Raw genomic sequence first — 26109 nt, forward strand, 5'->3', positions numbered from 1 at the left:
AGCTGAGACTACACTAGTGATCAAAGTGGACACAGAGCTCCCAGTCTTGTCCGAGTGGCCCTGGGGCTTCCGAAGACCCCAAAACCGAAGTCCTCTATTCATATGCTCATAGAAATATTTGGCAATCCCTATAACCTACAAAGGAGTCATCTTTGAAATATTTAAGAACTCCTACAAAGCAGGAAGACAGAAAGTCAAATACAAAATGGACCCCCAAAATGGACAAAATGCTCGAACAGATATCCAAATGACAAATAAAGGTATGAAAAGGCACTTAACCTCATTGGCTGTCAGGGAAATGTAAATTTAAACCACAATGAGATACTACTACATACCCACCCGAATGGGTAATTTTTTTTTTAATATTTATTTATTTTCAGAGAGAGAGAGAGAGAGAGAGAGCAGGGGAGGGGCAGAGAGAGAGGGACAGAGAGAATCCCACGCAGGCTCTGCGCTGACAATGCAGGGCTCAAGCTCACGAACAGTGAAACTACGACCTGAGCCAAAATCAAGAGTCGGATGCTCAACCAACTCAGCCGCCCCCTGAATGGCTAAAATGTTTCAGTCTTTTTGGACTGACCATGCAGAGTGTTGATGAAAATGGGAAGTAACCGGAACTCTAAGACACTGCTGGCAGGGGTGTAATTAACAGGAACACTTCAAAAAATTATTTAGGAGCCTTTACTAACACTAAACATATGATTACTCTAGGACCCAGTAATTCTGTTCCTAGGGACATACCCAACAGAAATATGAACTTAAGTGTATCAAAGGACACAAACAAAACTGTTACAACAGCATTACTCATAATAACCCCATACTGGGAACAGCTCAAATGTCCATCAACATAAAAGCTATATTATACTATATTCATTTAATGGCACACAGTAAAGCAACGAACATGAGTGAGGACTGCTACCACAATGTGATATTCATGAATTTCGCGAACATAATACTGAGTGAGAGAAACCAGACGCCAAATGATACCTACTGAATGGTTTCATTTCAACGTTTATTTATTTTTTTGGGGACAGAGAGAGACAGAGCATGAACGGGGGAGGGGCAGAGAGAGAGGGAGACACAGAATCGGAAACAGGCTCCAGGCTCTGAGCCATCAGCCCAGAGCCTGACGCGGGGCTCGAACTCACAGACCGCGAGATCGTGACCTGGCTGAAGTCGGACGCTCAACCGACTGCGCCACCCAGGCGCCCCCTGAATGGTTTCATTTATACAAAGTTCCAAAGCAGGCAAAACTATTCTGTGGTGTTAGAGGTTGCCTTTGGTAAGGAGGGTGGGGTAGTGACTGGGAGAGAAAATGAGGGCTTCTGGGATGCCAGTAATGATTTCGTTCTGGATTTAGGTGGCGGTTATGTGGGTATGTTCATTGTGTCATAATTTGTTGACCTGTAAACTCTGGTTTTGTGCATTTTCACACATGGCTGGTATACTTTGATTTAAAAAAAAAAAAAAAAAACCCACAGGAGAGAACTGTGTTCAGGTGGGTAAGAAATGCAAGGTGGGAAGGGAATAGGGGAGAGAGCAAGATTTACATACAGGTGGCTGAGCTGTAGGAAGGGTTAAAGCAGCAGGAAAGACTGTTGAATGGAGCAGGATGGGAATTGTCTACAGCCCCGGACTGAAAAGTCTCCAGATACATCAGCCTTAATTTTCTGCCTAATCCTACACCCCCTGTTCAAAAACGGCTCCTTTTTGGTGGGGCCCACTGTTTCCTAGTCTAGCAGCTACTTCTCCCTCCAGGAAGAGAGACCCAGTGTTTGAGGCCAAAATTGGGGTTCTAAGACACTGACATTTCCTCTAGAGACTGCAGGTCCTTGATGCAAATGTTTTAGCAGCTAAACTGAAATAATCCTAAGTACTAGCATGGGAAGGCGGGTGGGGGCGCCAGGTTGCACATGTCTGTCGTCCTTGTCCAAAGGTATTAGATGCTCAGGTTGCTGTGGGTGCTCATGCGTATCCGAAAGAGGAAAGGGCAGCCAACAGCTTCAAAGCCAGCACTGCGTTCTCCTCTCCCCAGGCACATCCCTACTCCAAAACCCATCCAGGGGTCTGGAGTCATGCTAGAACGCCCCCCGAGCCACTTTCCCAGTGGAAAAGGGCAGGAAGGAACCACTGGTCACAGGTTCCACTGACAAGAGGGGAAAACCTGGGGGTGGCAGTTCCTTTCTGGGGGAGGTCACATCGCCTGCACAAAAACATCCCAAAGAGAGCTGGTACTGAGTTTGCGTTGGAGAGGTGGAGATACCCCAGGGAGGAAGTGGCAAAAGGCGAGATGGGAACACCCCTCTTTGATCCCACAAGGTGCGTCAGGGAAAGTTGGATTTCGTTTCGCCCGGGATGCAGACATCTCTCCCCTATGTTGCCACCGGGAACGGTGGGTCAGAGGAAGCTCCCCTCTGCCCCTCCCTCAGGTGGGGCCTGTGGGACCCCAGCCGCGAGTCTGACCTGTTTTCGCTCCCGCCCGCCCGCCCATCCCCACCCCTTCCAAAACTGGGACGTTATTAAGGCCGGTTCCGTCCAGGGCCGAGCCATTTGCTTAGAGGAACGCGGGATCTGGAGGCAGCGCGAGCCAGCAGCAGAGGGGCTGTGTCCAAGAACGAGGTGGGGACGGTTCTCTCCCGGTGCCGAGCACGGGAAGGAGCGCGAGGATGGTTGCTTGAGCCCGCGGGGTCAGAGCTGGCTGGCTCCACACCGACTCTACGAAGGCCACGGGCTGGAGGAAACACTCAAGATGCGCGAGGAAACGCGCACAGGCGCACAAGCCTTTAAAGGGCGAGGCGGCGGCGGCGGCGGCGGCGGCGGGGGGGGGGGGGTGGGCTCGCGGCAGGGCGGGGCCGGCTCGGGGGAGGCGGCCCCGAGCGGCGAGCGCCGGGCAACGGAAACCTCGGGTCGCCGGCCGCCGGGCGAGGGGACCCGCGAGCTCTCGGCACACGCCGCCGGCCCGCAGCCGCCGTCACTCCTCGCACTGCGTTTCCCCGGCGCCCCGCCTCCCCGGCACAAAGCGAAGGAAAGGGGCCGGGCCGAGGCTGAGCCCGCCCCCTCCCCTGCCTCCGATTGGCTGCCGCAGTTGTCCATCCTGAACCTATTTTTGATGGAGGGGGGGTGCCACCCAGTCTGCCCCAGATCACGTTTGCCACTAGCAGCCAACCAGTCGGGCCCAAGTCCGCGGGCTAGAAGCGATTGGGGGCGAGTGAGTTCAGCCCCACGGTCCCCCGTCCGGGTCCCCCCCGCCCGGGCCCGAGGCGGTATATCCTGCCCTCCCCGGCCACCTACCCCTCGGGGAAGCGGAGCGGCGGCCTCGCTGTAACGCAGAGGCGAAATGTAGCGAGCCGGGTGTCGCGGCTGGACGCTCGCCTTGGCCGGGGGTGCGGGGGGGTGGGGGGCGCGCACGCCTGGGGCCGAGGAGGACTGCCGAGGAGGAGTGATGAGAAGAGGGGGAACCCTGCACCCCCCGAGACCACGGGTCCCTGCTGCCACTCGCCAGGCATCCCCCTTCCTCCCAAGCGAGAGGCAGGTCAGTCCTGTTGGGTCTGGGGCGGTGGGTGGCGGAGGGCGGGAGCCCTGGCGAGCAGCGCATTTGCTGAGTCTGAATGCGGGAGAGGCGGGGTAGGCCACCCAGTTACTTCTCCCCCGCCCTGGGTTTGGAGATACTAAAACGGGTCTTTTTTTGTCCCCTCCTCAGGGCATCCTGGTTTACTTTTGCTTCTTTCATCCCAGGGCCTTAGGCCCGGCTGAAGTCTCTTTGCTGGAAGGAGTGTGGTGAGGGACTGGCTTCTCTTCCTGAGAGCCCCCTTTCAGTTTAGGTGGCCTGCCAGGAAGGCAGGAGGAGGAGGGAGGGTCAGGTTCTAGCCGGCGCTGCTGGGATAGGAGCAGTGGACTCTCCTGCTCGGAGGTCTCGTTCTGGATTTCTAGTGAGGGTCAAGAACCACAGGACTGTGTTTAAAGAGGTCTGAAAAGGGAATCTGGATGTGTGACTTGAGTCCATAGAAAGAGAAAACAATTCCCATGGGTCAGTTACCGGAGTTTGAATCACCCTTTCCCAAACTGGAGTTGACTAATTGTGTTTGGAATACTTAAGTACTTGTTCATCCTACCTAGGGAAATTCTCTTTAAATTTATTTTTTGCCTGCAAGAACTATTTTGGTGAAATGGGCTAGGGTGGGATCAGGGCCTGGGGGGGCCGTAAACAGGAAAAGTGGGACCGTTACACCTAGACACATGCATTTGGGAACAAGTGCATTTTGGCTTATGCTGCTGCTTATATTTTGCTCTGCTTTGTTTTACTTTTTTTTTTTTTAGTTTTGCTGCTTTTGTCTTTTTGTTTTTTAAGAATTCCACTCTATCCAACTCTTAGTAACCCTGGGGAACAGGACGAACCTAGGGAACTGAAATGTGTGCATAATAACCAATAGTTTTGCGCTCTCCCCCTTCAAACTGAGATAACTCTCTTGTCCTATCTGACAAACCCACAAGGCCAAGAACAGGAGGAGAGAAGTAGAGACAGAAGCCTGGATCCCAGTCAGCGTCTGAGCTTTTTGTAACACTGCTGACTCTCAAGGGCAGGAGTGGGTAGGCCTCTGGCTCTTGGCCTTGGTCTGGCAGCCTTGCCCCATTGCCCAGGGAGTCCTCCTAGGTTTGGTTTTTGTTTTGTTTTTTTTCTCCCTCAGGGACTATGGCTGTTTGGGGGTCTGGAGACTTTCATTTAGTGACCAGATTCTCCCTGTTTATTTGCCTTGCACAGCTGTCTCGTGACTGTAAACAATCACTTTTGCAGTGCAGTGCCTCTGCTGTGTGGCCGGGAGCTTGTGACTAAATTTGTGACTGACCCCACTGGGAGACCACACTTAAATAATCCCGGGTTCTTAATAAGCATTCAAGAAGGGATCTCCCCCAGGACATCCCTGTCCACCCCTGGTTGCCAAGAAGACAATGCCAAGGTCTCCTGAACCACATCTTCCCACTCCCAGGCTGGCTACATCTCGCTGCTGTTGACCACTGCGGTGACCCCTGGGGGACGGTGGGCTGCCAGTTGGGACAATGGCAGGGTCAGTGCCTGCTGGCCCTCCAGATGCCACAGGGCGGGAACGGGTAGTTTTAGTGAAAACTCAGTGCCTGCCTTTGTGGGAAAACTGTCCCAGTATGAGCTCTCCTTTGCCATATCGTAACATTCTCTTTCTCTCGTCTCCTTCCTTCCCACATCAGGTGTTCCGCACAGATTCTCGCGACTTTAAGGACCAGGGATTCGACGCGGGACAAGGTCTTCCCAGGAAGGAAGGAAATCTCTGGAGGAGAGGGGAAGGGCGGCAGACACTGCCCTGGGACCACAGAGCCCTAGGAGCTGTGGGAAGCTGAGGGAGCCGCAGCCGCGGCTGCCTTCTCAAGGATTTGAACTCAAGCTACTTTTCATGAAAGAAGGGCCACCTAAGAGGCCGCCCCAGACTTGGCTGGGCTCTTCTACTCTGGATGCCCCCTGCCCTGAGGAACCTGCCGCTCAGAACCAAAGAAGATAAGAGGCCAGATAAGTTGCCCCCAAGCACAGCGCTGGCCGGCCGGAGCCAGGCACCTGCACCCCTAGCGGCTGGCCGCGGAGCCTGGTGAGGAGTTTCTTGTTTCCTTCCAGCTCGCCGCTTCAGTGCTTGATGGGGCTGCCTGTCGGTGGAGCAGTTTTTGCAGCGCCCGGTAGGAGCAGAGAGCCGCGGGAAGAGGTCCCGCGGCACCCAAGCCTGGGTTCACCCCAAGACTAAGTTCTTTCCCAACTTAGAAAGGGAGAGAGAAAGCAAACAAAAAGAGAGAGAAGTTCTCCCTTCCCCTCCTCCCTTCCCGTCATGTCCTCTAAGCCAGAGCCGAAGGACGCCCACCAGCTGAACGGGACTGGCCCTACTCCCTCACCTTGCTCTTCCGATGGCCCCGGGCGAGAGCCCTTGGCTGGGACCTCAGAGTTCCTGGGGCCTGATGGGGCTGGGGTGGAGGTGGTGGTGATTGAGTCCCGGGCCAACGCCAAGGGGGTTCGGGAGGAGGACGCCCTTCTGGAGAACGGGAGCCAGAGCAATGAAAGTGACGACGTCAGCACAGATCGTGGCCCCGCACCACCCTCCCCTCTCAAGGAGACCTCCTTTTCCATCGGGCTGCAAGTGCTGTTTCCCTTCCTCCTGGCAGGCTTTGGGACTGTGGCTGCTGGCATGGTGCTGGACATCGTGCAGGTAGGACCTGGGTAGGGCAGCTCTTGACCATGAACCCAGGGCCACCTTTTCCTCCTGGGAAACTGACTCTTGGAGTTTTCTCTCCACCTCCCTGTCAGAAGCAGCTGCTGCTTCCTAGAATACTGTTTCCCTTTGGATCACGTCCTCAGTTTCTTCTTGGTCTAGTTACTTTCTGCAGAAGCCTCGAGGAAGCCCAGTAGCCCTGAGGAGGTGTTCAGGGCAGCATTGCTTAACAGAAGCAGAATTTGTTCCAGAGCTCAGGCTTGGACGAGGGGAGATGGAACAAGGTTGTTGCCTGCCATGCCTCCTGGGCATTCCTCCTGAGCCCAGCTCAGTAGGAGACACTTAGATGGGACTCCTCTTTGTGCTGTCTTTTTCCTTCACTTGGGGTTTCAAGGATACCCACAGTAGAAAGCTCAGTTTCAAGTCTCCCCTCCTTCCCCCTGCTGGGCAGGAATTTGTTCAGCTGCCAAGAGGGTCTCAGATTAAGTGGGAAGGTTCTTAAAGGCATTTTGTGTTGCTTATCTGCCTGTAACCTTGGTATGATCTCCTTGGAGAACAGGGGTAAGCACATGCGATCTGATGCATGATTTGGGGGGGAAGGTGAGGGGGCTGGGGGTAAGACCTAGAAGTGCCAATTCTGTGATGTAAATGGGGACAAAAGGTAACCAGGCCTGGGCAGAACCATCTCTCCTCTTTGCTTCTTACCTGCCGTTCATGAATCTGCCCTGAGCAAAAAAAGGCTTCTCGTGAGGCTACTGGGTGGAGGTGAGAATAACAACTGGCAGGCCCTGGAAGCTGAGAGCCAGGGGTATGCTGTGTAGCAGGTTAGGACTCACCCAGAACCTTCAGGTCCAAGAGAGAATTCAAGTCTTGTTTCCAGGTAAAAGTCTTTGAAGTGTAGTAAGGCACACAGAGTTCCCCTGCCTCAAGGTGCTGGGTTTATCAAAGTTAATCATTAGCAGGTATCAAATTCCTGCTGAGTGCTGAGCTCTGTCCTAGGTACTTAGAGAAATACAAAGACCAGGGAAAATCTGGCCTTTGCCCTTGGGATCCACGCGTTGCCCCCACCCCGCCACCACCACCACCAGTTTGTCTCTAACCATGAAATCCCCCATGTCCATGAGGACGTGGAGCTCAACATCCCCTCCCTGGGCCAGGCCAGCCCTACACACAATGCATGTGGTGATGCAGAGAGTCCTGCTGGTGGACGGGTGTCACTTTGCCAGTGTCCCAGGGAACTGAGGGTGGTGGTTTCTAAGTGGCTCTGTCGACAGCGTCCCCCTGGACCACTTTGACTTGAGCCCTTACGAGAAGAACCCTGCACTTCCTGTTGTTGATGGGGATGGTGTTAATGTCATGCCAGAGTGCCTCGGCCTGTCCTGTCATCTGGACAGGACCTTCCCTCTGCCCTGACTTGTCGTCCTCAGGGTTGTTCCTCATGGAGGTTGGGAAGCCAGTCTGGAGCTGGGAAGGCAGGCTTCGGATTCCTCCTCCTGGGGCAGGGAGTGGGAGCAGGAGCCGGAGGAGAAATGAGCCTGGGGTAGCAATGTCCGCACCTCTTCCGTCCCTTTCCTGTGGCCTTGGTTCTCATTCTTAAGAGTTTTTGGGTTCTGGTTTGGTGCTTACAAAGGGGTATACAACCAGGGTCCGGCTGTTTTATTTTCTGCATAATAATGACAGTAATGGTAATGGCCTGTAGGCCTGTAGGCCTGTGAGGTAGGCACCATGATCATCTCCATTTTGTAGATAGGGAACCTATGGCTGAGAGGGATTAGGGAACTTGTCCCTGGTCATCCTGACTCAGAGCCTCCTGGGCCGTTAAGCCCTGCAGCCTTCACCATGCCCGTGATTTGCCAGTTGGTTAAAGACTCAGGGAGGAATCTGCTCTCCACGTCTTCCCTCAGAGGACAGAGTGGATCAGAATCCTGAACAATGGGAGTTATAAAGTGAACAAGAACAAAGGTTCTTAGCGGTCCCCCACCCCCACCCCATTCCCACACACTCAGAACTCTAGAGATGGAAAAGGCTTCTCACATCTTGCCCCACCCCCACCCCACACCCATGAGCCTGAGACAGCGGTAGGGACTTTTGGAGCCTGCCCAGCGTACCCACAGAGGGCCAGCAATTGCCCTCAGTGTGGCACTTAGGCTCTCACCCCAGAGCTAGGATCCATTTGGTATAGATGACAATGGCTGGTTTGTCCTTGTCCCCCTCCCCCAGCCTTCCTGTCACAGCTGGGTTGGAGCAGGCCTTGCAGATGGCTACAGTGATATCAGGGCAGGAGGAGGGTGCAGAAAGACCAGGACATGGGACCACAGGGAGTTTCTTATTCCACATCCAGGAGAGCAAAGGGCAGGGGGCAGGGGGAGAGGGGTGACTGACGATCTCAGATTCAGGAAAAGCAGGACGATTTCTAGGGATTCACACTCGTATTCCCCCTTCACAAGCTAAGATGGCCTTCAGTGGGACAGAATTTGGGAGTGCCTAGAAGACTGGGGCCATCTGGAGGGGTTGGCTCTAGAGTGTCCCCAGCATCTCAGAGCAAATGAACCAAAGTCCGGTGCTGATGGCTCCTTGGTCCAGGGCCCCCCATCTTTCCACACGACTGCAGAAGACTTAGTCTCTTCCTAGGAGGCTCCTTTCTGTTGCCTCTTATCTGCCCTCCCCTCCAATGTGCACAGCCAGCCTCTGCAGTGAGATAAGGGACTGGTATACTGTCCAAAAGTCAAAAAAAAAGAAAAATGGACTGCCATCTGCTCCAGCGTCCAGACCGAGGCTGAAAGTTCCTGTGACATTTAGGAAGGAAAGCAGGGTTGGGCCCATTGTGGGAGTGGAGGCGGTTGGTTGAATGTGGTTGGATAGGGATCTGCCGAAGGTGCTCTGTGCCCCACCCCCCAGTCTGCTCCTAGGCCTTTGCAGGGCATCTCACTCCCCTTTTCCGTCAGCCTTTTGAGGGATGGGGGTGGCAGGAGGCGGTGTGTACCAACCTTTCCTGGAATTCCCAGCTGTGTTAAGACAGGTGAGACCCCTAGGTCCTTATTTTAGCTCCCTACTCACATACTGAGAATCCCAAGGAAAGGCGACAACCCCCTCCCCCAAACACCTCCTCCTCCAGCTCCTCATGTGGAAGAGTCCACGGGGATGAAGGCGGATGGCGAATGTGGGCTTGGGGAAGTGGAGGGAAAGAAGCGTTCCTGCCAGCCTGGCCTGCTCCCAGGGCCGCCGGCGCTCGTGGGCAGGATGCTCGGATCCCATCTCCGTTGACCACTCTCTTTCTCGCCCTTTGTACAGCCCCGGATACCCAGGCTGGCCTGGGGCTCGCCTGCTTGGGCACCTGGGATGCCTGCAGAGGGGGAAAGCCTCAGGCGGGTGACTCTGACTTAGTCCTCAACTCCAGCCCAGCTTCCAGGGTCCTCCCACAGCCTGGTCAGAGCTTATCTCTAGGGATTTTAGTCTTCTTTTTTTTTTTTTTTTAATGTTTATTTATCTTTGAGAGAGAGAGAGAGACAGAGCATGAGCAGGGGAGGGGCAGAAAGAGAGAGGGAGACTCAGAGTCTGAAACAGGTTCCAGGCTCTGAGCTATCAGCACAGAGCCCGACACGGGGCTTGAACTCACAAATCGCGAGATCATGACGTGAGCCAAAGTCAGACGCTTAACTGACTGAGCCACCCAGGCACCCCAGGATTTTGGTCTTCTTAATGTCTTGATTCCACCTGTTCCTGGCTGTGACTCTCGGCCCTGCCGCTACCCTCCTGGAGGGGGAGAGAGCACAGGGCAGAATGCTCGAAAGCGGACGGAAGTCAGTATATGAAGCCAGAGGAGGTAAGGGACGGGAGAGGCAAGTTGGAAGGAGGGGGAAGAGGTCCCGGCAGGACCACTGAGTTATGAAATTTAGGGTGATCGCTTTGGATCAGGATTATTTTGGAGTGTGGGGGGAGCAGTCTCATTTCTCCCCCCCGGATATCAGGAACCAATGAGCCCCCAGCCCCAGCCAAGGACAGAGAAAGGGAAGAGGAGCTACATTCTGAAAAGCAGTGAGATCTGTAGATGCCCTCCCCTACCGAGTGGGGCCGTGCTTCCTGGACCGTGCCCTTTTCTGTCCCCAGCAGAGCAGGAAGGCGTGGGTGAAGGCTTGGCTGACAGGTTTGATTGACTTCAGGGGCAGGCGCTCCTCACCAGGATGAACAGGATGGGCCTGAATTAGGCCAACGGAAGGAAGGGAGACACTCACTGTCTGCCCCTGCCACATTCTAGCCGCTCAACCTGAGGGCCGCCCTGCCTCCCAGGCTGGTTCCACATCACCCGCCTGTCTTCCCAGAGACACAGAGTGTGTGTGCATGTGTGTGTGTCTCAGAGGCTCCCTCCTGCCCCCGCCTGAGCTGCCTCTTTGAGCAGGCTCGGTGGGCGAAGCAAGTATGTGTGTGGGAATTGGCTCCTCTGACCCAAGTGCCAGTTCAGGGCTTTGCTGGGCCGAGGGTCAGGCGGTGCGAGATTCCAGGCCGAATTGTGTGTGGGCTGGGAAAACTTTTGCACAGGGGCTGTTACAGTGACTGCGTGTTCCCCTTGCCTCTCCGTCTCTCACCTTGCCGGTACTGAAACCCCCGTACCTTCTAGGTCCTTCTAACGTGTGTGCTGGGAGGTGGAGGGCTTTGGGAGTGCTTATCATGGCAGCCAGAGGGGCTTAGCTCGGCTTCCTACATTTTTTTCTTAAATAATCGCAAAGACAAACAATACGCCTCACAAACAGCGTAGCCGACATTACACGCAGACACTTAAAGTATTTCTGTCCAGGTCCTTCCACTCGGCCCGCACGTGCACGTTACCCACGCCCACCAGGAGAGCCAGGCTCTGCGCGGAGCCAGCGGCGTGGAAGCTGGGAGGGGCGGATGGTTTGCAGTGAGGAGGGGATACGAGGCTGTGCTCTGAGAGAAGCTTCCGAAGTCCCCAGTCAGCCACCCTCGTGGTGGGGAGGGGAAGTCTTCCCCTCCCTGGAGCTGTTTGTCCAGTTTAGGGAGAGAGGATGAGGTGAAGCAGAGCAGGCCGGGTCCGCAGGGAGCTGGAACCCCAGTGGTGTGCCCTAGCTGTGTGCCAGAGTAACGGTCCCCAAGTTCCTCCAGGGTGGCCGGGGCTCGCTGGGGCCGCCTTCTCGCTGGGGACCCCGGGAGTGAGACGGGGTTCACGGTCCTCCAGTGTCTGCAAGGGGCTGGCCCTCTCCTCCTGTGGGCACCTCAGAGCTCAGCCAGTGGTGCTGGGGGAGAGGGGGCAGGCAGGGGGTGGGGGCTGCTCTCCCATCCTTAGTCTTGGGGAGGGGCTCCCCTAAAGAGAGTCCTAGGCTCTCCACCTGTGAGGGGCCAGACCAGGAGCTCGGGTGAGCATACACCCCAGCGACATGCGCACACACCCGCAAAAAGAACTCTGACAAGAAGAGAGAAATCCTTACCTTCTAGGCCCTCCCGGTAGGTATCCAGCCTGCTCAAGTCTCTGGCCCTGGCCCCAGCCCCCTCCGATAATCCTTGCTCATCTTTTATGATTGTTATTGTTATTATTTATTATTGTGGTAAAAAACACACAACAAAGTTCATCATCTCAACCATTTTTAAGTGGATAATGTAGTAGTGTTAAGTATATTCACATGGTTGTGAAACAGATCTCTAGAACTTTTTCATCTCGAGAAACTGAACGTCTATAACCATTAAACACTAAATCCCCTTCCAGCCCCTGACAACCAAGCATTCTACTTGTTATTTCTATGAATTTGACTACTTTGGGTGCCTTATAGAAGTGGAATTGTAGAGTATTTCTCTTTTTGTGACTCTGGCTTATTTCACTTTTGTATAATGTCCTTACGGTCCATCCATGTTATATAGCATGTGTCAGAATGCTCTTCCTTTTTTTTTTTTTTTTAATGTATTCATTTAGTTAGTTTTTAAAGTCTGCTCATTTATTCTGAGAGAGAGAGAGAGAGAGAGAGAGAGAGAGAGAGAGAGAGAACAAGCAGAGGAGGAGCAGAGAGAGAATCCCAAGCAGGCTCCGTGCTGTCAGTGCAGAGCCCAATGGGGGGCTTGAACTCACGAACCATGAGATCACGCCATGCGCTAAAATCAACAGCTGGATGCGTAACCGACTCAGCCACCCGGGAGCCCCAGAATGTCCTCTTTTTAAGGGTGAACACTGGTCCCCTGTCTGTATATACCACCTCGTGTGTATCTGTCCATCAGTGGACACTGGGGCTGCTTGTACCTCTTGGCCATTGTGAATAATGGTGCTGTGAACATGGGTGAGCAAATATCTCTTCAAGACTCTGCTTTCACTTCTTTCGGACATACACCCAGCAGGGAGATTGCGGGATTATAGGGTAGTTTTATTATTCTCTACATTTTTTTAAGTTTTTTTGTTAGTTTGTTTTTTGGGGGGTTTTTTTGTTTGTTTGTTTGTTTTTTGAGAGAGAGAGAGAGCACAAGTAGGAGAAGGACAGAGAGAGAGACACAGAATCCGAGGCAGGCTGCAGGGTCTGAGCTGTCAGCACGGAGCCGGACATGGGGCTCGAACCCATGAACCGTGAGATCACGACCTGAGCCGAAGTCGGACGCGTAACCGACCGAGCCACCCGGGTGCCCTAGGGTGGTTCTATTTTTAATTTGGGGGGGACCCTGCATACTATTTTCCACAGTGGTTACGGTATTTTACACCCCAACCAACAGCGCACGAGGGCTCCAGTCTCTCCACTTCCTTGCCAACCAACACTTGTTTTTTTCTGGCGATTTTGCATAGTAGCCAATCTAATGGGTGTAGGTGATACATCTCCCTGGGGGTTTGATTTACAGCTGTCCTCGTTCTTAACTGTGGAGTGTCAATGCTGGAATTGCCTTTAGAGACCATCTGAGTTGGCCCCTGAATTGTACAGTTTACAGTCAGGAGCTTGAGGCCCTTGTAATGTGTCTGAGGCCCCCGTACAGGTTGTCCTGGTCCGTGTGGGAGGCCGCTAGGGGGGAGAGCATAAGGCCCACCCCTGTGGTCTCTGGAGGAGACCCGAGGCTCTCAGTCCAGTGCCCTCGCGCACACAGCACTCTGCTTCCTGCCCACAACTCCCTCATCAACCTGCATACCCTCGCCTGGCCGCCCACCCCCTCCTCCCTCTCCAAAGGTGGTGACCCATTCCTAAACAAATAAAGGAACAAATACTGGAGCCCACGCGGCAGCCAGCACCAGGGAGGGAGACGCAATCCCAGCCTTTTTTGCACATCTTCAGTCTCACTTGCAATTAAAGTAGCTTTGAAATAGCCAATCCTGGCTCTTTCTCTTTCCCCTCTCGGCACGAACAAGTATTGCGCCCCCTGAACCTCTCTTTCCTCATTCACAAAATGGGGACAAAAATAGCCCCCACCGAAATGGATTGTTGATAGGAAGAGATGAGAAAACATATGTAGAGCACTTAGCCTGGCACACCGTCGGCACTTACCAGCTGTTAGCTGAAGAAACTGGGTGGAGAGCCAGGCCTGATAGTCCCCAGACTAGAACCTCTGTCTCCTGACTCCTAGTCCAGTGCTCTTCCTACAGGGCCACACCTGCCTTGCCTAGCTGAGAGACTGGGGAAGGGATGTGAGGTGCGGGAATGCAGAGGAGGCATAAAAAGCCTCCTGCAAACCAGCACGCAGAGATTTGGGGGCCCCGGTCTTGATTCAGAGCCTCTTAAGGAGACTTGCTGTGGCTGAGGCCCAAAGCCCTTGGACACAGAAACCAAACAAACTCTAATCTCAGCCCCAGCCCTGTGGAGCCTGGCTCTCGACAGCTGAGACAACACCACCCAAGGCTGCAGCCACAGAGAAACTGGGCTGAAGGCGAAGAGGTTGGGGACTGCTATTTGAGGGGGGCCTGGGAAGGAGTTCTGGGGTATAAACCAGCCTGGGGTGACAGCTGTGTGGGTCCTCACTTCCTCTCCCCCCAGCTCCAGAGAGCAGGCAGAGGAAGTGGAACCAGGCCAGAGTTCCTGACTGGAAGCGACCCTCCACGTCTCCCCATTTCTGGGTGCCAGGAAGCGGGGGGCCGTGTTGTTTGCAGCACCATGCTCTTGGTTTGGTTCCAGGGTTCTTGGAGAAAAGGCGCTTGGTGTGCTCATGCCCTGCTGATTCCATTTCCTCCTCGAGCCCCTGATCCCAGACTATCTGCTCGACCTGATGCCAACCGTTTGGGGCACTGAGATTCCTGGGTTCTGTTTTCACCTTGTAGCACTGGGAAGTCTTCCAGAAGGTGACAGAGGTCTTCATCCTGGTGCCTGCGCTGCTGGGGCTTAAGGGGAACCTGGAAATGACCCTGGCATCGAGGCTGTCCACTGCAGTGAGTGTCCTGGCTGGGAGGCATGGGACACACAGAGGACTCTGGGCGGCACAGAGCCAGACTGAGAGATCACTAGAGGCCTTTCTCGAGTGCCCAGGCCTGGAGTGCGGGGCTGGGGCGGGAAGGGGTAGGGAGATCCCAGCCTGGGCGTCCTGCTTCTGGGCAGGGGCTCCCCGCCCAGAGTGGTTCCCAGGCTTGGTTTCTGGATGTCCCAGCTGTCCCTGGACTCTTGCCCCACCCCCTGCTTTGCAACCCGCCTCGTGACTGTTTGTGCAGCTTTGACAGGCAAGCGTCATGCTGGTCCCTCGACCTGCACAGATGGGGGCCTCCTCTGATCTCCAGCCCTACTCCACAGCTGGGCAGGAGCAGAGCCAGGCCTTCCCAGCCCCCCTCGCATCCCATTCCCTTTCCCCCATTGCCGCTTACTCTTCATCAAGTGAACAGACAGGGAGGGGGCTGCTTATCACTCCCCCTCCCCACAGCCCCAGAGATCAGCCGTGACGGTTCAGAGAAGGAACCAGATTCAGGGCCACAGGGTGGGAGGTGGGAAGCAATAAAACTCAGGAGGCTGGGCAGCCAGCTGGCAGGGATGTCCCGCACGGCTCCAAGTCCGGAGAGGGCAGCAGAGAGAGTGGCAGCCGGTCAAGCCCACCCCATCTTGCCTTACTTCTGGCCTACTCCCACGCCACCCCGCTTCTTCCCAGACCCTCTTGCAGCCCCAGTCCTGTACCCACAGCTGACCTTTCCTGCCCGAGGATGGCAAGCGGGCCTCAGAGCCAGGGATTGGGTCATTCTGACCCACACGGGAATGGGCCGCCCAGACGAGCAGCCGGTGGGATGGACTCTGCCTCTGCTCAGCGGCTGTCCTGAGAGGAGGCGAGAAGGAGAAGAGGGGGCTGCCTTGGGAGCCCCCTTCCGGCCCCCTGCCCCCAGCTGCAGCAGCTCAGCCTCTTTAGCTCCTTCCCTCTCCTGGCCCCCTTGATGCTGCTTCACTTTCCCTGGGGGTTACGCCCTGGTCCCAGAGTCTTAGGCCACATGCACTGGCTCCTAATCCAAGCAGGTTCCTAACAGATGGAGCTGCAGGCCTTTTCCGGCCTGGAGCTCCAGCCCCTCGCCCTCCCTCTCCCAGGCCAACATTGGGCACATGGACACACCCAAGGAGCTCTGGCGGATGATCACGGGGAACATGGCCCTCATCCAGGTAAGAAAGCAGAGACCAGCGAGGGTGGGCTGAGCTTCCCCCTTAGTCAGGAATCTGAACAACTGAGGTCAGCCCCAGCCTGCTTGGGAGCGACACTCCAGCATCCTGCCGAGCTGGCGTCTCCTGAAACAGCTCTAGGAGGTAACCAAGTTTCCCAGGAAAACGGCCAAGACGGGGAGGGTCCCAGTGGGCCCCATGTCAGTTCTCGACCCGCAGGGGTCCACTGGGTGTGAGTCCCCACCGATCAGACTCAGGAGTGCTGGAGTGCCATGGACCACATGAGGCTACACAGCTTCCAGACTGGGAGTCTTACCCCGGGAGTCCCAGGCCTTGTCTGTGGACTGAAGGCTCAGGCTCTGCTGAGCCTCACCCCAATCCCCAGAGGGACAGTCATCCAGCCAGTAACACGTCCCGGGCGCCTGCAGGGTGCACTGCCCAGTACTAGTGTCTGGTGTGAAACTAAATAAATAAAGACATCATTCCAGCCTGGGAGGACTGCACAGTCCAGCCCAGCCTGCCTCCTGGGGCTGCTGAGAGCCAAGAAGAGGTCTGGCTAAGTGCTCAGTGACCAGTGCTAGGAATCTCTCGGTGCCCCCACCCCCTCCCCCCACTGTCTGAGTTACCACTCCCTCCTCAGGTGCAGGCCACGGTGGTGGGCTTCCTGGCATCCATCGCAGCCGTTGTCTTTGGCTGGATCCCTGACGGCCACTTCAGCATCCCGCACGCCTTCCTACTGTGTGCCAGCAGCGTGGCCACGGCCTTCATCGCCTCCCTGGTACTGGGTAAGGAAGGAAGAGAAGGGCAGGGTGTCAGCCTGGCACCTCCCATCTCTCCTTTTGTTTGTTGATACCCCTTTATCTCTTCCCGCCCCGCCCGGCCCATCCCCTTCCTCCCCAGGTATGATCATGATTGGAGTCATCATTGGCTCCCGAAAGATTGGAATCAACCCAGACAATGTGGCCACGCCCATTGCTGCCAGCCTGGGTGACCTCATCACCTTGGCACTGCTCTCAGGCATCAGCTGGGGACTCTACCTGGAGCGAGGTGAGGCTGAGGCCACTGAGGGTGTGACCAGGGTAGGGGGGATTGGGAGAGATGGCAGTGGGTTTACCGGCGTGTAAGGATTTCCTCTAAGTTCTTAACTATCTGGTTGGAACACAGTTTTGTAATAATTCCCGAGCACGGAGACAGAGGCTAAGTACTCTCCAATGCATGCAGGCAGCAGGGACACGGGGAAAAGGGTCTGAGAAATCTATTCTTGCCTGATCCGGTGGATTCCTACTTGCCTTGGAGGCGTAAAGGTGGAAGGGGCGAGGGAAAGGAACTGAAGTCTGGAATCTGCTTGCAGAGTGAAGAAGGGGAGGGGAATTAGTGATTTCTGGGGATCAAAGCAAAGGAAGCTGGAATCTGGTCTCTGCCCCTAATGAGCCCCATGCCTGGAGAGCTCTCAGCTTGGTGTTCCTCATCGACAGAATGGAAAAGGCTGGCCCCTCCTCTGTCCTGGCCTTCCAGGGAGGATCAATGAGGTCATGTGTTTACAGGCACCTAGGGTGACGTTCCCGTGGATCTGCCGGCACACTGGCAGGCCGAGCCGGGGGAGGCCTGAGCAGGGAGCTGCGGTGCTCACCTCCCTCTGATCTCTGCCTCTCTCAGATGACTGGCAATACATCTACCCCCTGGTGTGTGCCTTCTTCGTGGCCCTGCTGCCTGTCTGGGTGGTGCTCGCCCGACGGAGCCCAGCCACAAGGGAGGTGTTGTACTCAGGCTGGGAGCCCGTCATCATTGCCATGGCCATCAGCAGGTAGGCTCGGGCCCTCGTACGCACCCTCACCCTCCTCCCACCCTGCCAGAGAGTCCCTGGGGAGCCCTGGGAAAAGGGGAGCGGTCTGGTGCCGACCCTAGAAATGCCTTCAAGAGTGTATCGGCTCCATGGCCTTCTGTTGCATGTGACAGAAGCCATCTGAAATGGGTTGCATTGAGAAGCAGAACGCACTGGCTCAGGGAACGAAAAAGGCCCAGCTGGGCTCAGGCGCATCAGCGATAGCATCAGGGCTCCGCTACTGTCCGCCTCTTGGTTCCGCTTCTCTCTGTGATGGCCTGCAACTCCAGGTTCATACTTTCCTTACTCTTACTAACTCCCGTGGGAGGAAGCCTCTCCACAGTTCCACAAAGTCCCACGACACAATTTCACCGGCTCTCAGCCAGTCACACGGCTCTGCCTGAGCCCATCACTCTGGCTGCGGGAAAGCGATGCCGTGATTGGCCGGGCCCGGGGCCTGGCCGTCGTTGGAGCAGTGTCACCCGAACCACAGTGACTGAGTTTGAGAGAAGCGATTCCCGAGGAAGAGCCCCGCGCTGTTTCCACAAGGGGAAACGAATACCGAGCAGGCACAACCAGGCGGCCCTCCCGGGCAGGTCGCCCTTGGCTCCTGCAGCCAACCTGCGGGGCGGGTACAGGAGGCGGCTGCCTGACCCGGTGCCACCAGTTAGCTCTGGGGCCGCTCTGCCAGCTGTGAATATCATAAGCAGCAACTGGTTCTGGCAAAGGGGGCAAGGCCTGGGAGACCGGGGAGACTGGGAGCACCTCCTCTTCCTCCCCGAGGCCAGATGGGCCTGTGCCTGTCATCCCCGGAACCGAAGCACAACCCTTCGGTGATCTTTGTGTCACTTTGTCTTCGTCTGTGTAGTGTGGGAGGTCTCATCTTGGACAAGACTGTCTCGGACCCCAACTTTGCAGGGATGGCTGTCTTCACGCCTGTGATTAATGGTGAGGTCTTGGCATCAGTGCTGGGGGAACGGAGGGGGGCAGGAGAGGAGGGTGTGGGGGGCTCTGCGTCGGGATTCCGGCGGGGAAGAGTATCCCGCTCAGAGAGTTCAAGACTTTAATGAAGGGGCTGCTCACAGAGCAGGGAGCAGGGGAAGGACACACAGATTAGCAACCACAGGAAGCCCTAGTCCTCAAGGGTCAAGGGGAGGACACAGTGTTATAGGAGCCCAGAGGGAACACACCTCTGCCCCCAGCAGGGGTAAGCCTCTACCTAAAAGCAGATTGGGATAAGGAAAGACATACCTGACCCCTCTCTCCTTCCCCCCCACCCCCTCGTCTCTGACTGGGGTACTGGTGCCTCCTGTTGAACTAACCCGATTAGAAGCAGCCAGCAGGGGAGCCTGGGTGATGTAGTCTGTAGAAGCCAGCCTCTCGGAGCTCCAAGCAAGGCTGAGAAGAGCAGGGGGTAGGTCAGCGGTGGGAGGGGCAACAATAAACCAGCACGGTTCCTAGGAGAGGTACCAGATTCCAGAGTCCAGAGCTCAAACCTGAGACCTGAAATCAGTTCCTGGAACCAGCACAGGGACAGAGGGTGCCTGGGTCTGCTCAGAGCTGGGGAGAGGGGCTGAGGCAAGGCAAGGCCTCGTCGCCTCGGCCGTGTGGGTGGGACAGTAGGGGCTCAGGTTCCCTGAGTCTACAGATCGGCCTGCACCCCTTCCCGCACTCTCGGCCACCCGAGGGGCAGATGGAACTGCCACGTCTCCGTAGCGGGGAGGACGGAAGGAGCCTGGAAGACTCCCTGGAAATGGGGGCATCTTGGTCTTCCTCCTCAGTGTGTCCCTTTTCCCCGTGGGACTGGCGAATGTGTCCTGCCCTCCCCACTCCTCACTCCCCTTCTGTCTCTCTGCAGGTGTCGGGGGCAATCTGGTGGCCGTGCAGGCCAGCCGCATCTCCACTTTTCTGCACATGAACGGGATGCCAGGGGAGAACTCGGAGCAAGCCCCCCGCCGCTGCCCCAGTCCTTGCACCACCTTCTTCAGTCCTGGTAATGGCAGAGTCCCAGCCTCCCGGTCCCTTCCGGCTCTGGAGGGGGCGGCACTCAGTGAGCTTCCCTTGAGAACCAGCTGGGGCCTAGATACGCAGCTTCTCCTTCTCTCTGGAGAGCAGACCCCAGGCAGGAAGACGGTCCTTTCCTGGGACGCCACGGGGGCTGGGGACCACAGCGTGGAGAGCAGAGACAGCCCCGCTGTCCTGGAGCGTAGTGTGGTGTCCCCTGACTGAAAGGCCTTCCGGGGCCAGGGCTCCTCCTCCTCACCTCCTCACCCCCTCTCTCCCCTGGTCCCAGATGTGAATTCTCGCTCGGCCCGGGTCCTCTTCCTCCTTGTGGTTCCAGGACACCTGGTGTTCCTCTACACCATCAGCTGTATGCAGGGCGGGCACACCACTCTCACGCTCATCTTCATCATCTTCTACATGACAGCTGCCCTGCTCCAGGTACGGACAGCAGGGGCGTGGGAGGGCCTGCCACACACTCTGCCATCACTTCTTCTGGGACTGGGTGGCCAGGAAACACTGGGCTCAGGGGCTCAGAGAACAGGCTGCAGTTCCAGCAGTCACGAACATGCTGTGTGACTTTGGCCCAGTTGCTTTACATCTCTGAGCCTCAGTGATCCATTTGTAAATTGAGAGGAATGGACCCGAGGTGGTGGTTGTAGGGTGCCGAGCAGGTGGGCCTGGGCGCCACCCCCACTGGCCTGGCCACGGAGCTCCACTTGGCTGTGTTGCGTGCTGGGCTTCCTCAGGAGATGTCATTTGAATGGAGGGTTTCACGGCTTGAAAAAAAAATGTCAGCACCACCACACTAGGATCCTGTCCAGCCTTGCCATCCTGGAACACAATACACTCTCTCCCTGCTAGTGATATTCCATTTTTTTGCAACCTCTTATTTTGAAATAATCATATATTCACGGGAAGTTGCAAAAAACACGTACCAAGAGATCCCGTGTACTGTTCACCCAGTTTCCCACAGCGGTAACATCTCACGTAACTCAGCACAGTAACAAGACCGGGCAGTGAGGGTCGGAACGGTCCACGGACTGCATCAGTTTTATATACGCTCATGTGCACGCGTGTGTTTAATTCCATGCCGTTCTGTCTCCGTGCCGTAGATTTGTGTATCGTCACCACAGAACCGTTCCTCCGTCACAAGCCCCACCTTAGGCTATCCCTTTGGAGCCACGCTCACCCTAGTATTGTAGTTTCAATTTCTACAGACCTGACTTTCGACCGGTAATAACAGCCCCATAGTTCAAAACATTTTAATTAGCACTAATCGCGCCTCGGATAAACCTCATTGGCTACGATACTGCCACTGTGCCAAGCTTAAACATTTTAAAGGTTCATAATGAGAGCTCTTCCTTTCTGCCCTCTCCCTGCCGCCCAGTCCCTTCCTTCTGGCCACCGTGTCATCCGTTTCTTGTAGATCCTTCAACCTTTTCTGTATTTATACAAACATAATTTTTCTTCTTTTCCTCCCCCCCCCCTTTTTTTGTACACACATGTAGCACACTCTCCACACTGTCCACACCCTGTTTTTTCACCTGACAGTTTATCCTAGAGGTCAGTCCACGTCAACACATAAAGAGAAGAGCACCCTGATTCTTTGATGGCTGTGGTCTTCTATCGTATAGATAGATGGACATGATTTCATTTAACCAGTCCACCATTGGGAACCACTTATCCCTCCAGCCCCTCACCCCACACCTTGAAAAGGCTGCGTGTTGGGACATCTTACCAAGGGCTGGGCTGGGAATCAACCATCCGTTCTTGCCCCGCGGCAGTTACCTAGGCAGCACGTTCCCCTGCAAGTTGGGTTAAGTGCCCTTGCTGGGAAAGCGGGGGTGGGTACGCTAAGGGTCTGTGGCTGGAGGTTAGCCCTCGGCCTCCATCAGGAAGGATACACCTTAGCTCTGTTCCCCATTTGGGGCCGGCTGGAGGCACCCTCACCTCTGCTCTCTTCTCTAGGCCTGTGGAGGGCCAGAGCTGGGCACTTAGTCCGCTGTGAAGGTTCTTCCTGCGTACTTTGCCCCCTCCTCTCAGCCATGTGTCCTGGAGCTGGCTCGGGAGGCTGGAATGAGGGGTCAGCTGCTGCCGTGCCCTTCCTGAAGCTTGTCCTGAAGTCCTCCTGGCCACACTCTTTATTTGGGACTCTTCTGCAGCTGCTGGGAAGGGTGTGAAGTTAGGGGGCGGGAAGGGGGGGGCGGCCCTCACCCAGGGCCAGAGGCAGGCCACGTACAAGGCTGCTGTGTGCAAGGCAAGGGGGAACGTGCAGGGTGCTGGAACCGTAACCTCTGGCTGCCTTCGAGAGAACAACCAAGTTTGCCTAAAATTAGGTATCGGTTCTGGCTTCAGGATCCCCCAAGGGCCTCCGGTTCCTGCAACTGAGCCCCTCAGGGCAGAATTTACATACCAGTTTTTGCAAAATATGGTTAAAAGCAAAACCTCCCAAATGACTGTGTTGGAGATTTACGGGTAGAAACCTCTTCATTCGCACGCAGATGCGGGCATTTAGGGAGCCCAAGTGGTGCTGAGGATATAGAAGACGTGGTCCTGCGTCACTCCCCTCTAGTGTTCTACATCAAGCGCTTTGCCAACTTGAAAGTGTACGTGAATCTTATTAAAATGCAGATTCCGATTTAGAAGATCAAGAGGGGGACCTGAGATTCTGCCTCTGTAACCAGCTCCCAGCTGTTGTTGACGCTACTGGTCCTGGGGCCCCCTAGCAAAGTTCTAATCTAGATCATTCTTGATCTGTAGAAGTGGGAGGGAAGTAAGGGCACAGATAAATCAAAGCAGCAGATGATCCAAAATGTGTTTTGAATTGATATGCGCTCTGGTTTACATCCAGCTGACAGACTCGTAATTCTGTTTTGCTAGGGCTAATGTTAAGCTAGACCTGCTTTCCAGGAGCCCACGGCAGCAGAACCGAAAGGGGCAGGAGGAAGCTAGCTTGGGATAATCGACTGTTATTTAGACAACGGTACAAGTGTGCTGGCAGCAGCCTCCAATGCTGTCCTTATTCTGCTCTGCTCTGCTCCGTGGAGAAGCCCCTGTATGGAAAGCCAGCTCCAGTCCCCAGCCCCTTGCCAGGCTCCCGGAGAGGCCGACAGGGCAGGCGCTGGAGGGACCCGAGAATAGGATGACCCAGAATTAGAGGCAAGAGCGCTGAATTTCTGCAATAAGTAGGATTTAGATTACGAAGTCCCTTGTTTGGGACTGGAAACAATGCAGGGGTGGAAAGATGAGCTGTCCCACTGTGGATAGCCGAGCCTTGTGAGGCAATGGGTGCGGTCCATCGTGAGGCCTCTGGCTCCCCCTGGAGAGAGGGGATGGCTATAGGCCGGGCCCTTCTGTCTCCCCAGGTGCTGATTCTCCTGTACATCGCGGACTGGATGGTGCACTGGATGTGGGGCCGGGGCCTGGACCCAGACAACTTCTCCATCCCGTACTTGACAGCTCTGGGGGACCTGCTTGGCACTGGGCTCCTAGCACTCAGCTTCCATGTCCTCTGGCTCATTGGGGACCGAGACACAGATGTTGGGGACTAGCCTGGTCACTCAACCTTTTCCCCCACCCCTCCTGCACTTTCTGTTTGAGTTTTTTCTTTTGTTCCCCTTCCCCCAGCCCCACCCCACACTCCCACCTCTTTCTAGGGACTTCACTTTGATACTGAATTCTCATTATTTTCAATGGGAATTTTTATACATTGAGCCAAGTTTGTATAGCAAGAATTCAGACAGGACAGATGGGCTGAGATGAGCAGTACAAGTAGATTTTTGAGACAATCACCAAGTGCAATTTCCTGGTGGGTGCCTCCAGGCGATGTGGATTGGGGCAGGGGTTTCTGTCTGGGATCTGGGGGCATCTGGTTTAGCTTTAGCAAACTCGGTCATGGCCCTAATGAGAAACCCTTTGTAAGTGGGTTCTGGTTTTTTGGGTTTCTTTTCCTTCTTTTTTTTTTCTTTTTGATTGAACAGAGAGATAAATATCATTCCCCCACCCCCACCCCCGTTCCTCCAAAACACACACATATTTTCTTCTATAAACGGACCAACTTCAAAGCACTAGGAAGGAGATAGCTGCTCCTGGCCCCATGTAATCCTAGCTCCGTTCTCTCTAGGTCCCAAAAAGAGTGAGGCAGACTGACTATTCAGATTGTACACACCCCCCCTTACCCAGCTGTCTGATAAACACCACCAACCCCTCCCTTTGATCTTTTTCCAATTGATTGTCACATCCGGGAAGAGATGAGTAGGGGCCTGGTCTTCCTGTTGACCCGTGTCCACCAACAGGTTTACCAAGATCTACACCCTCCCTGGGCCCAGAGGACCGATTATTTATCTCTGTTTAATCTTTGTGTCTAATTGTCTCTCAACACCACCTTTTCCAGAGCTTTCCAGGCTGGGTTCCAAGATTAGGGACAGGGAATGAGTATGTGGAGGGTGGCTGTTTCTCCCGAGGGCATTTCACATCATCACCTTCGACTGTGTCCCTTCCTGAAATCACTCATGCCGTCCTGCTGTGGAGGGTCTTCTCTCTTGGCTTCTGCCCTCATTCATCATCCATCCATTCATTCATTCACTCATTCAACAAATACACAGCCTCCCCAAGAGGAGCTCATGTGCAGGCCTGGTCTGAAGCATTCACTGAGCTATACTGATGGAGGGCCGACCACGTGTTAGGAACCGTGCCGGCGGTCAGGGAAACGGCTCTAAGCTCCCCTGCTTCCCCAACACAAAGGCCGTGTGCCCCTTCCAGTATGACAGAGAAAGCTTTCTTGCTGGAAGTGTTTCCATCTGTGTCATCAGGCCAGGCGCTGCCTCTAGATCCCGCCTCCGTGCAGTGCTGACCCCAGCTAGAGCCCCCAGCCCCACTGCTCAGCCAGCAGGTCACTTCCCTAAACCAGCCTTCCTCGCCTTTTCTTCCCCCTGCCAGCCACCCAAAAGACGATTCCGACCTGGTAGGCTGGACGTCACCAGCTGCTGCTCCTCTGCTCTGCAGAGTGCAAGACCTGGGGAACACGGGAGCCTCCCCATCCGCCCCCGCCCATCACTCTGACCAGATCGGAAATCTGTCCACACTCACGTGTGTGCATAGCCGAGCGTTTGGATGCAGGTTTCTTCTAGCCTCTCTCTCCCCCGCCCCCATAAACCCTCCTCTCTCTAGCCGGAAGGGCCCGCCTCCAGCAGCAGGCTAGGCACTGACCCTGTGTCTTCCCAACACCAGGTCTCATCCCAGGAACTCAGCCTGTACCTCCAGAGACTATCTTTTCTGTCCCTCCATTTCCGCCCAGGCCACTTTCTGGAGTCTTCGAACTGGAAGGAACCGTGGGGGGGTTACCTAGCTGGGGCCGGGTCTGGCAGAGTTCATTAACACCAGCCTTGTTTCTGCTCTTCCCTCAGGCCCTCTTTTATCCTGCCCTCCACCTCCAGACACATTTGCACACAGACTCTTCTTGTACAGGCTCCAAAGCCAAGTCCTCTGCCCCCGAGGCTGTGCCCCTGTGTTCCCCGGTCACCCCTGCCCCCAGTCACTCACCCCTTCCTCGTCCCTGGAGTTCAGCCAGGCCGCCCTGGAGACTCGGGAGCATCCTCCTTTGCTGAAAAAGCAGGAAGGTAGGCGTGCCCCAAGCCCTCAGTGTGTGAGCAGAGGGAGGACTGTGGGATGAAAGGGAAAGAAAATGAAGCGGACTTTCCCAGAAGACTCGTTTCTTTTCCCCTGATTGCACAAACTGCATGTCATTTTGGCCTGGCTGAGAGGAGCAACATTGGTTTACTCTTGTATCCTTAAAGAGTTACAGAACTGTGTCTTAAGAGGATTATTTATAGTTACTATAACTGAATTGACAAATGTCAACGTAACTGATAAATTATATTTGGTAAAATAAAGAGGACGTTTATTTAGGTGGTTGGCGGTTCCTGTGTGTCTCACCCTGAAGCAGCTCCAGCTGTTAGCCTCCCCTCAGTAGTCCCACCCCCTCCTCCCCCAGAAGTGGCAAGAGGCCAGAGTATGACAAGAAATGAAACATCTCTTACATACAGAGCTGTGTGCTAAAACGCACACATCGGTCATTTATTGCGAAACGATCGGCAGTGCCCTGGTACTTATTCCAGAAGTCCGTGCAGTGTCCTTGCCTTCCACGCACTGAGTCGGCCTCGGGTGGGGTATCGTGCTAAGGGGCACAAGCGTCTATGGGTTAAGATTCCTTCCCTGCAGAGCTGGCGGTCTGGTTGCGTCAAATTAATAGCAGCTAGGATTTGTTGAGGACTTACTACGTGCCTTCACTATGTTCCGCCCTGTAAGCCCTTAGAAATTTACAATGGCCTTCGAAGTGTTTGGAGCCAGACACGCCTTGGTTCAGATCCTCGATCTTCTGCTTGCACTAGTGTGACGTTAGCAAATCATTTATCCTCTCTGAGCCTCAGTTTTCTCATCTGTACTAATACCTATTTCCTACAATTGCTAGGAGATTTCGGCGAGGTAATACGTATAAAGCACCAAGCTCTGTGCCTAGCACACTAAACCC

General features: G+C 55.0%; 1 protein-coding gene and 1 non-coding gene across 3 annotated transcripts; one reads left to right on the top strand and one right to left on the bottom strand.

Annotated features, from left to right (window-relative positions):
- Nucleotides 1–2554: 2554 nt before the first annotated feature.
- Nucleotides 2555–25486, top strand: SLC41A1 (solute carrier family 41 member 1). 2 transcript variants are annotated; one of them, XM_045456229.1, is made up of 11 exons: nucleotides 2555–2619; nucleotides 5221–6218; nucleotides 14449–14556; nucleotides 15686–15757; nucleotides 16395–16539; nucleotides 16655–16801; nucleotides 17411–17558; nucleotides 18445–18524; nucleotides 19435–19569; nucleotides 19870–20018; nucleotides 22946–25486. In XM_045456229.1, exons 2-11 carry the CDS (start codon nucleotides 5844–5846, stop codon nucleotides 23129–23131), a joined length of 1545 nt encoding a protein of 514 aa, XP_045312185.1. In that variant the 5' UTR covers nucleotides 2555–2619; nucleotides 5221–5843; the 3' UTR covers nucleotides 23132–25486. The 2 variants fall into 2 exon arrangements, with proteins under 2 accessions (XP_045312185.1, XP_045312184.1); XM_045456228.1 differs by lacking the exon at nucleotides 2555–2619 and adding an exon at nucleotides 3117–3532.
- Nucleotides 20771–20907, bottom strand: LOC123587147. The gene has a single exon (XR_006707187.1). It is a non-coding gene; the product is annotated as a U4 spliceosomal RNA (small nuclear RNA).
- Nucleotides 25487–26109: the final 623 nt, after the last annotated feature.

The sequence above is a fragment of the Leopardus geoffroyi genome, chromosome C3 (genome assembly GCF_018350155.1).
Source record: "Leopardus geoffroyi isolate Oge1 chromosome C3, O.geoffroyi_Oge1_pat1.0, whole genome shotgun sequence".
Lineage (NCBI taxonomy): Eukaryota > Metazoa > Chordata > Mammalia > Carnivora > Felidae > Leopardus > Leopardus geoffroyi.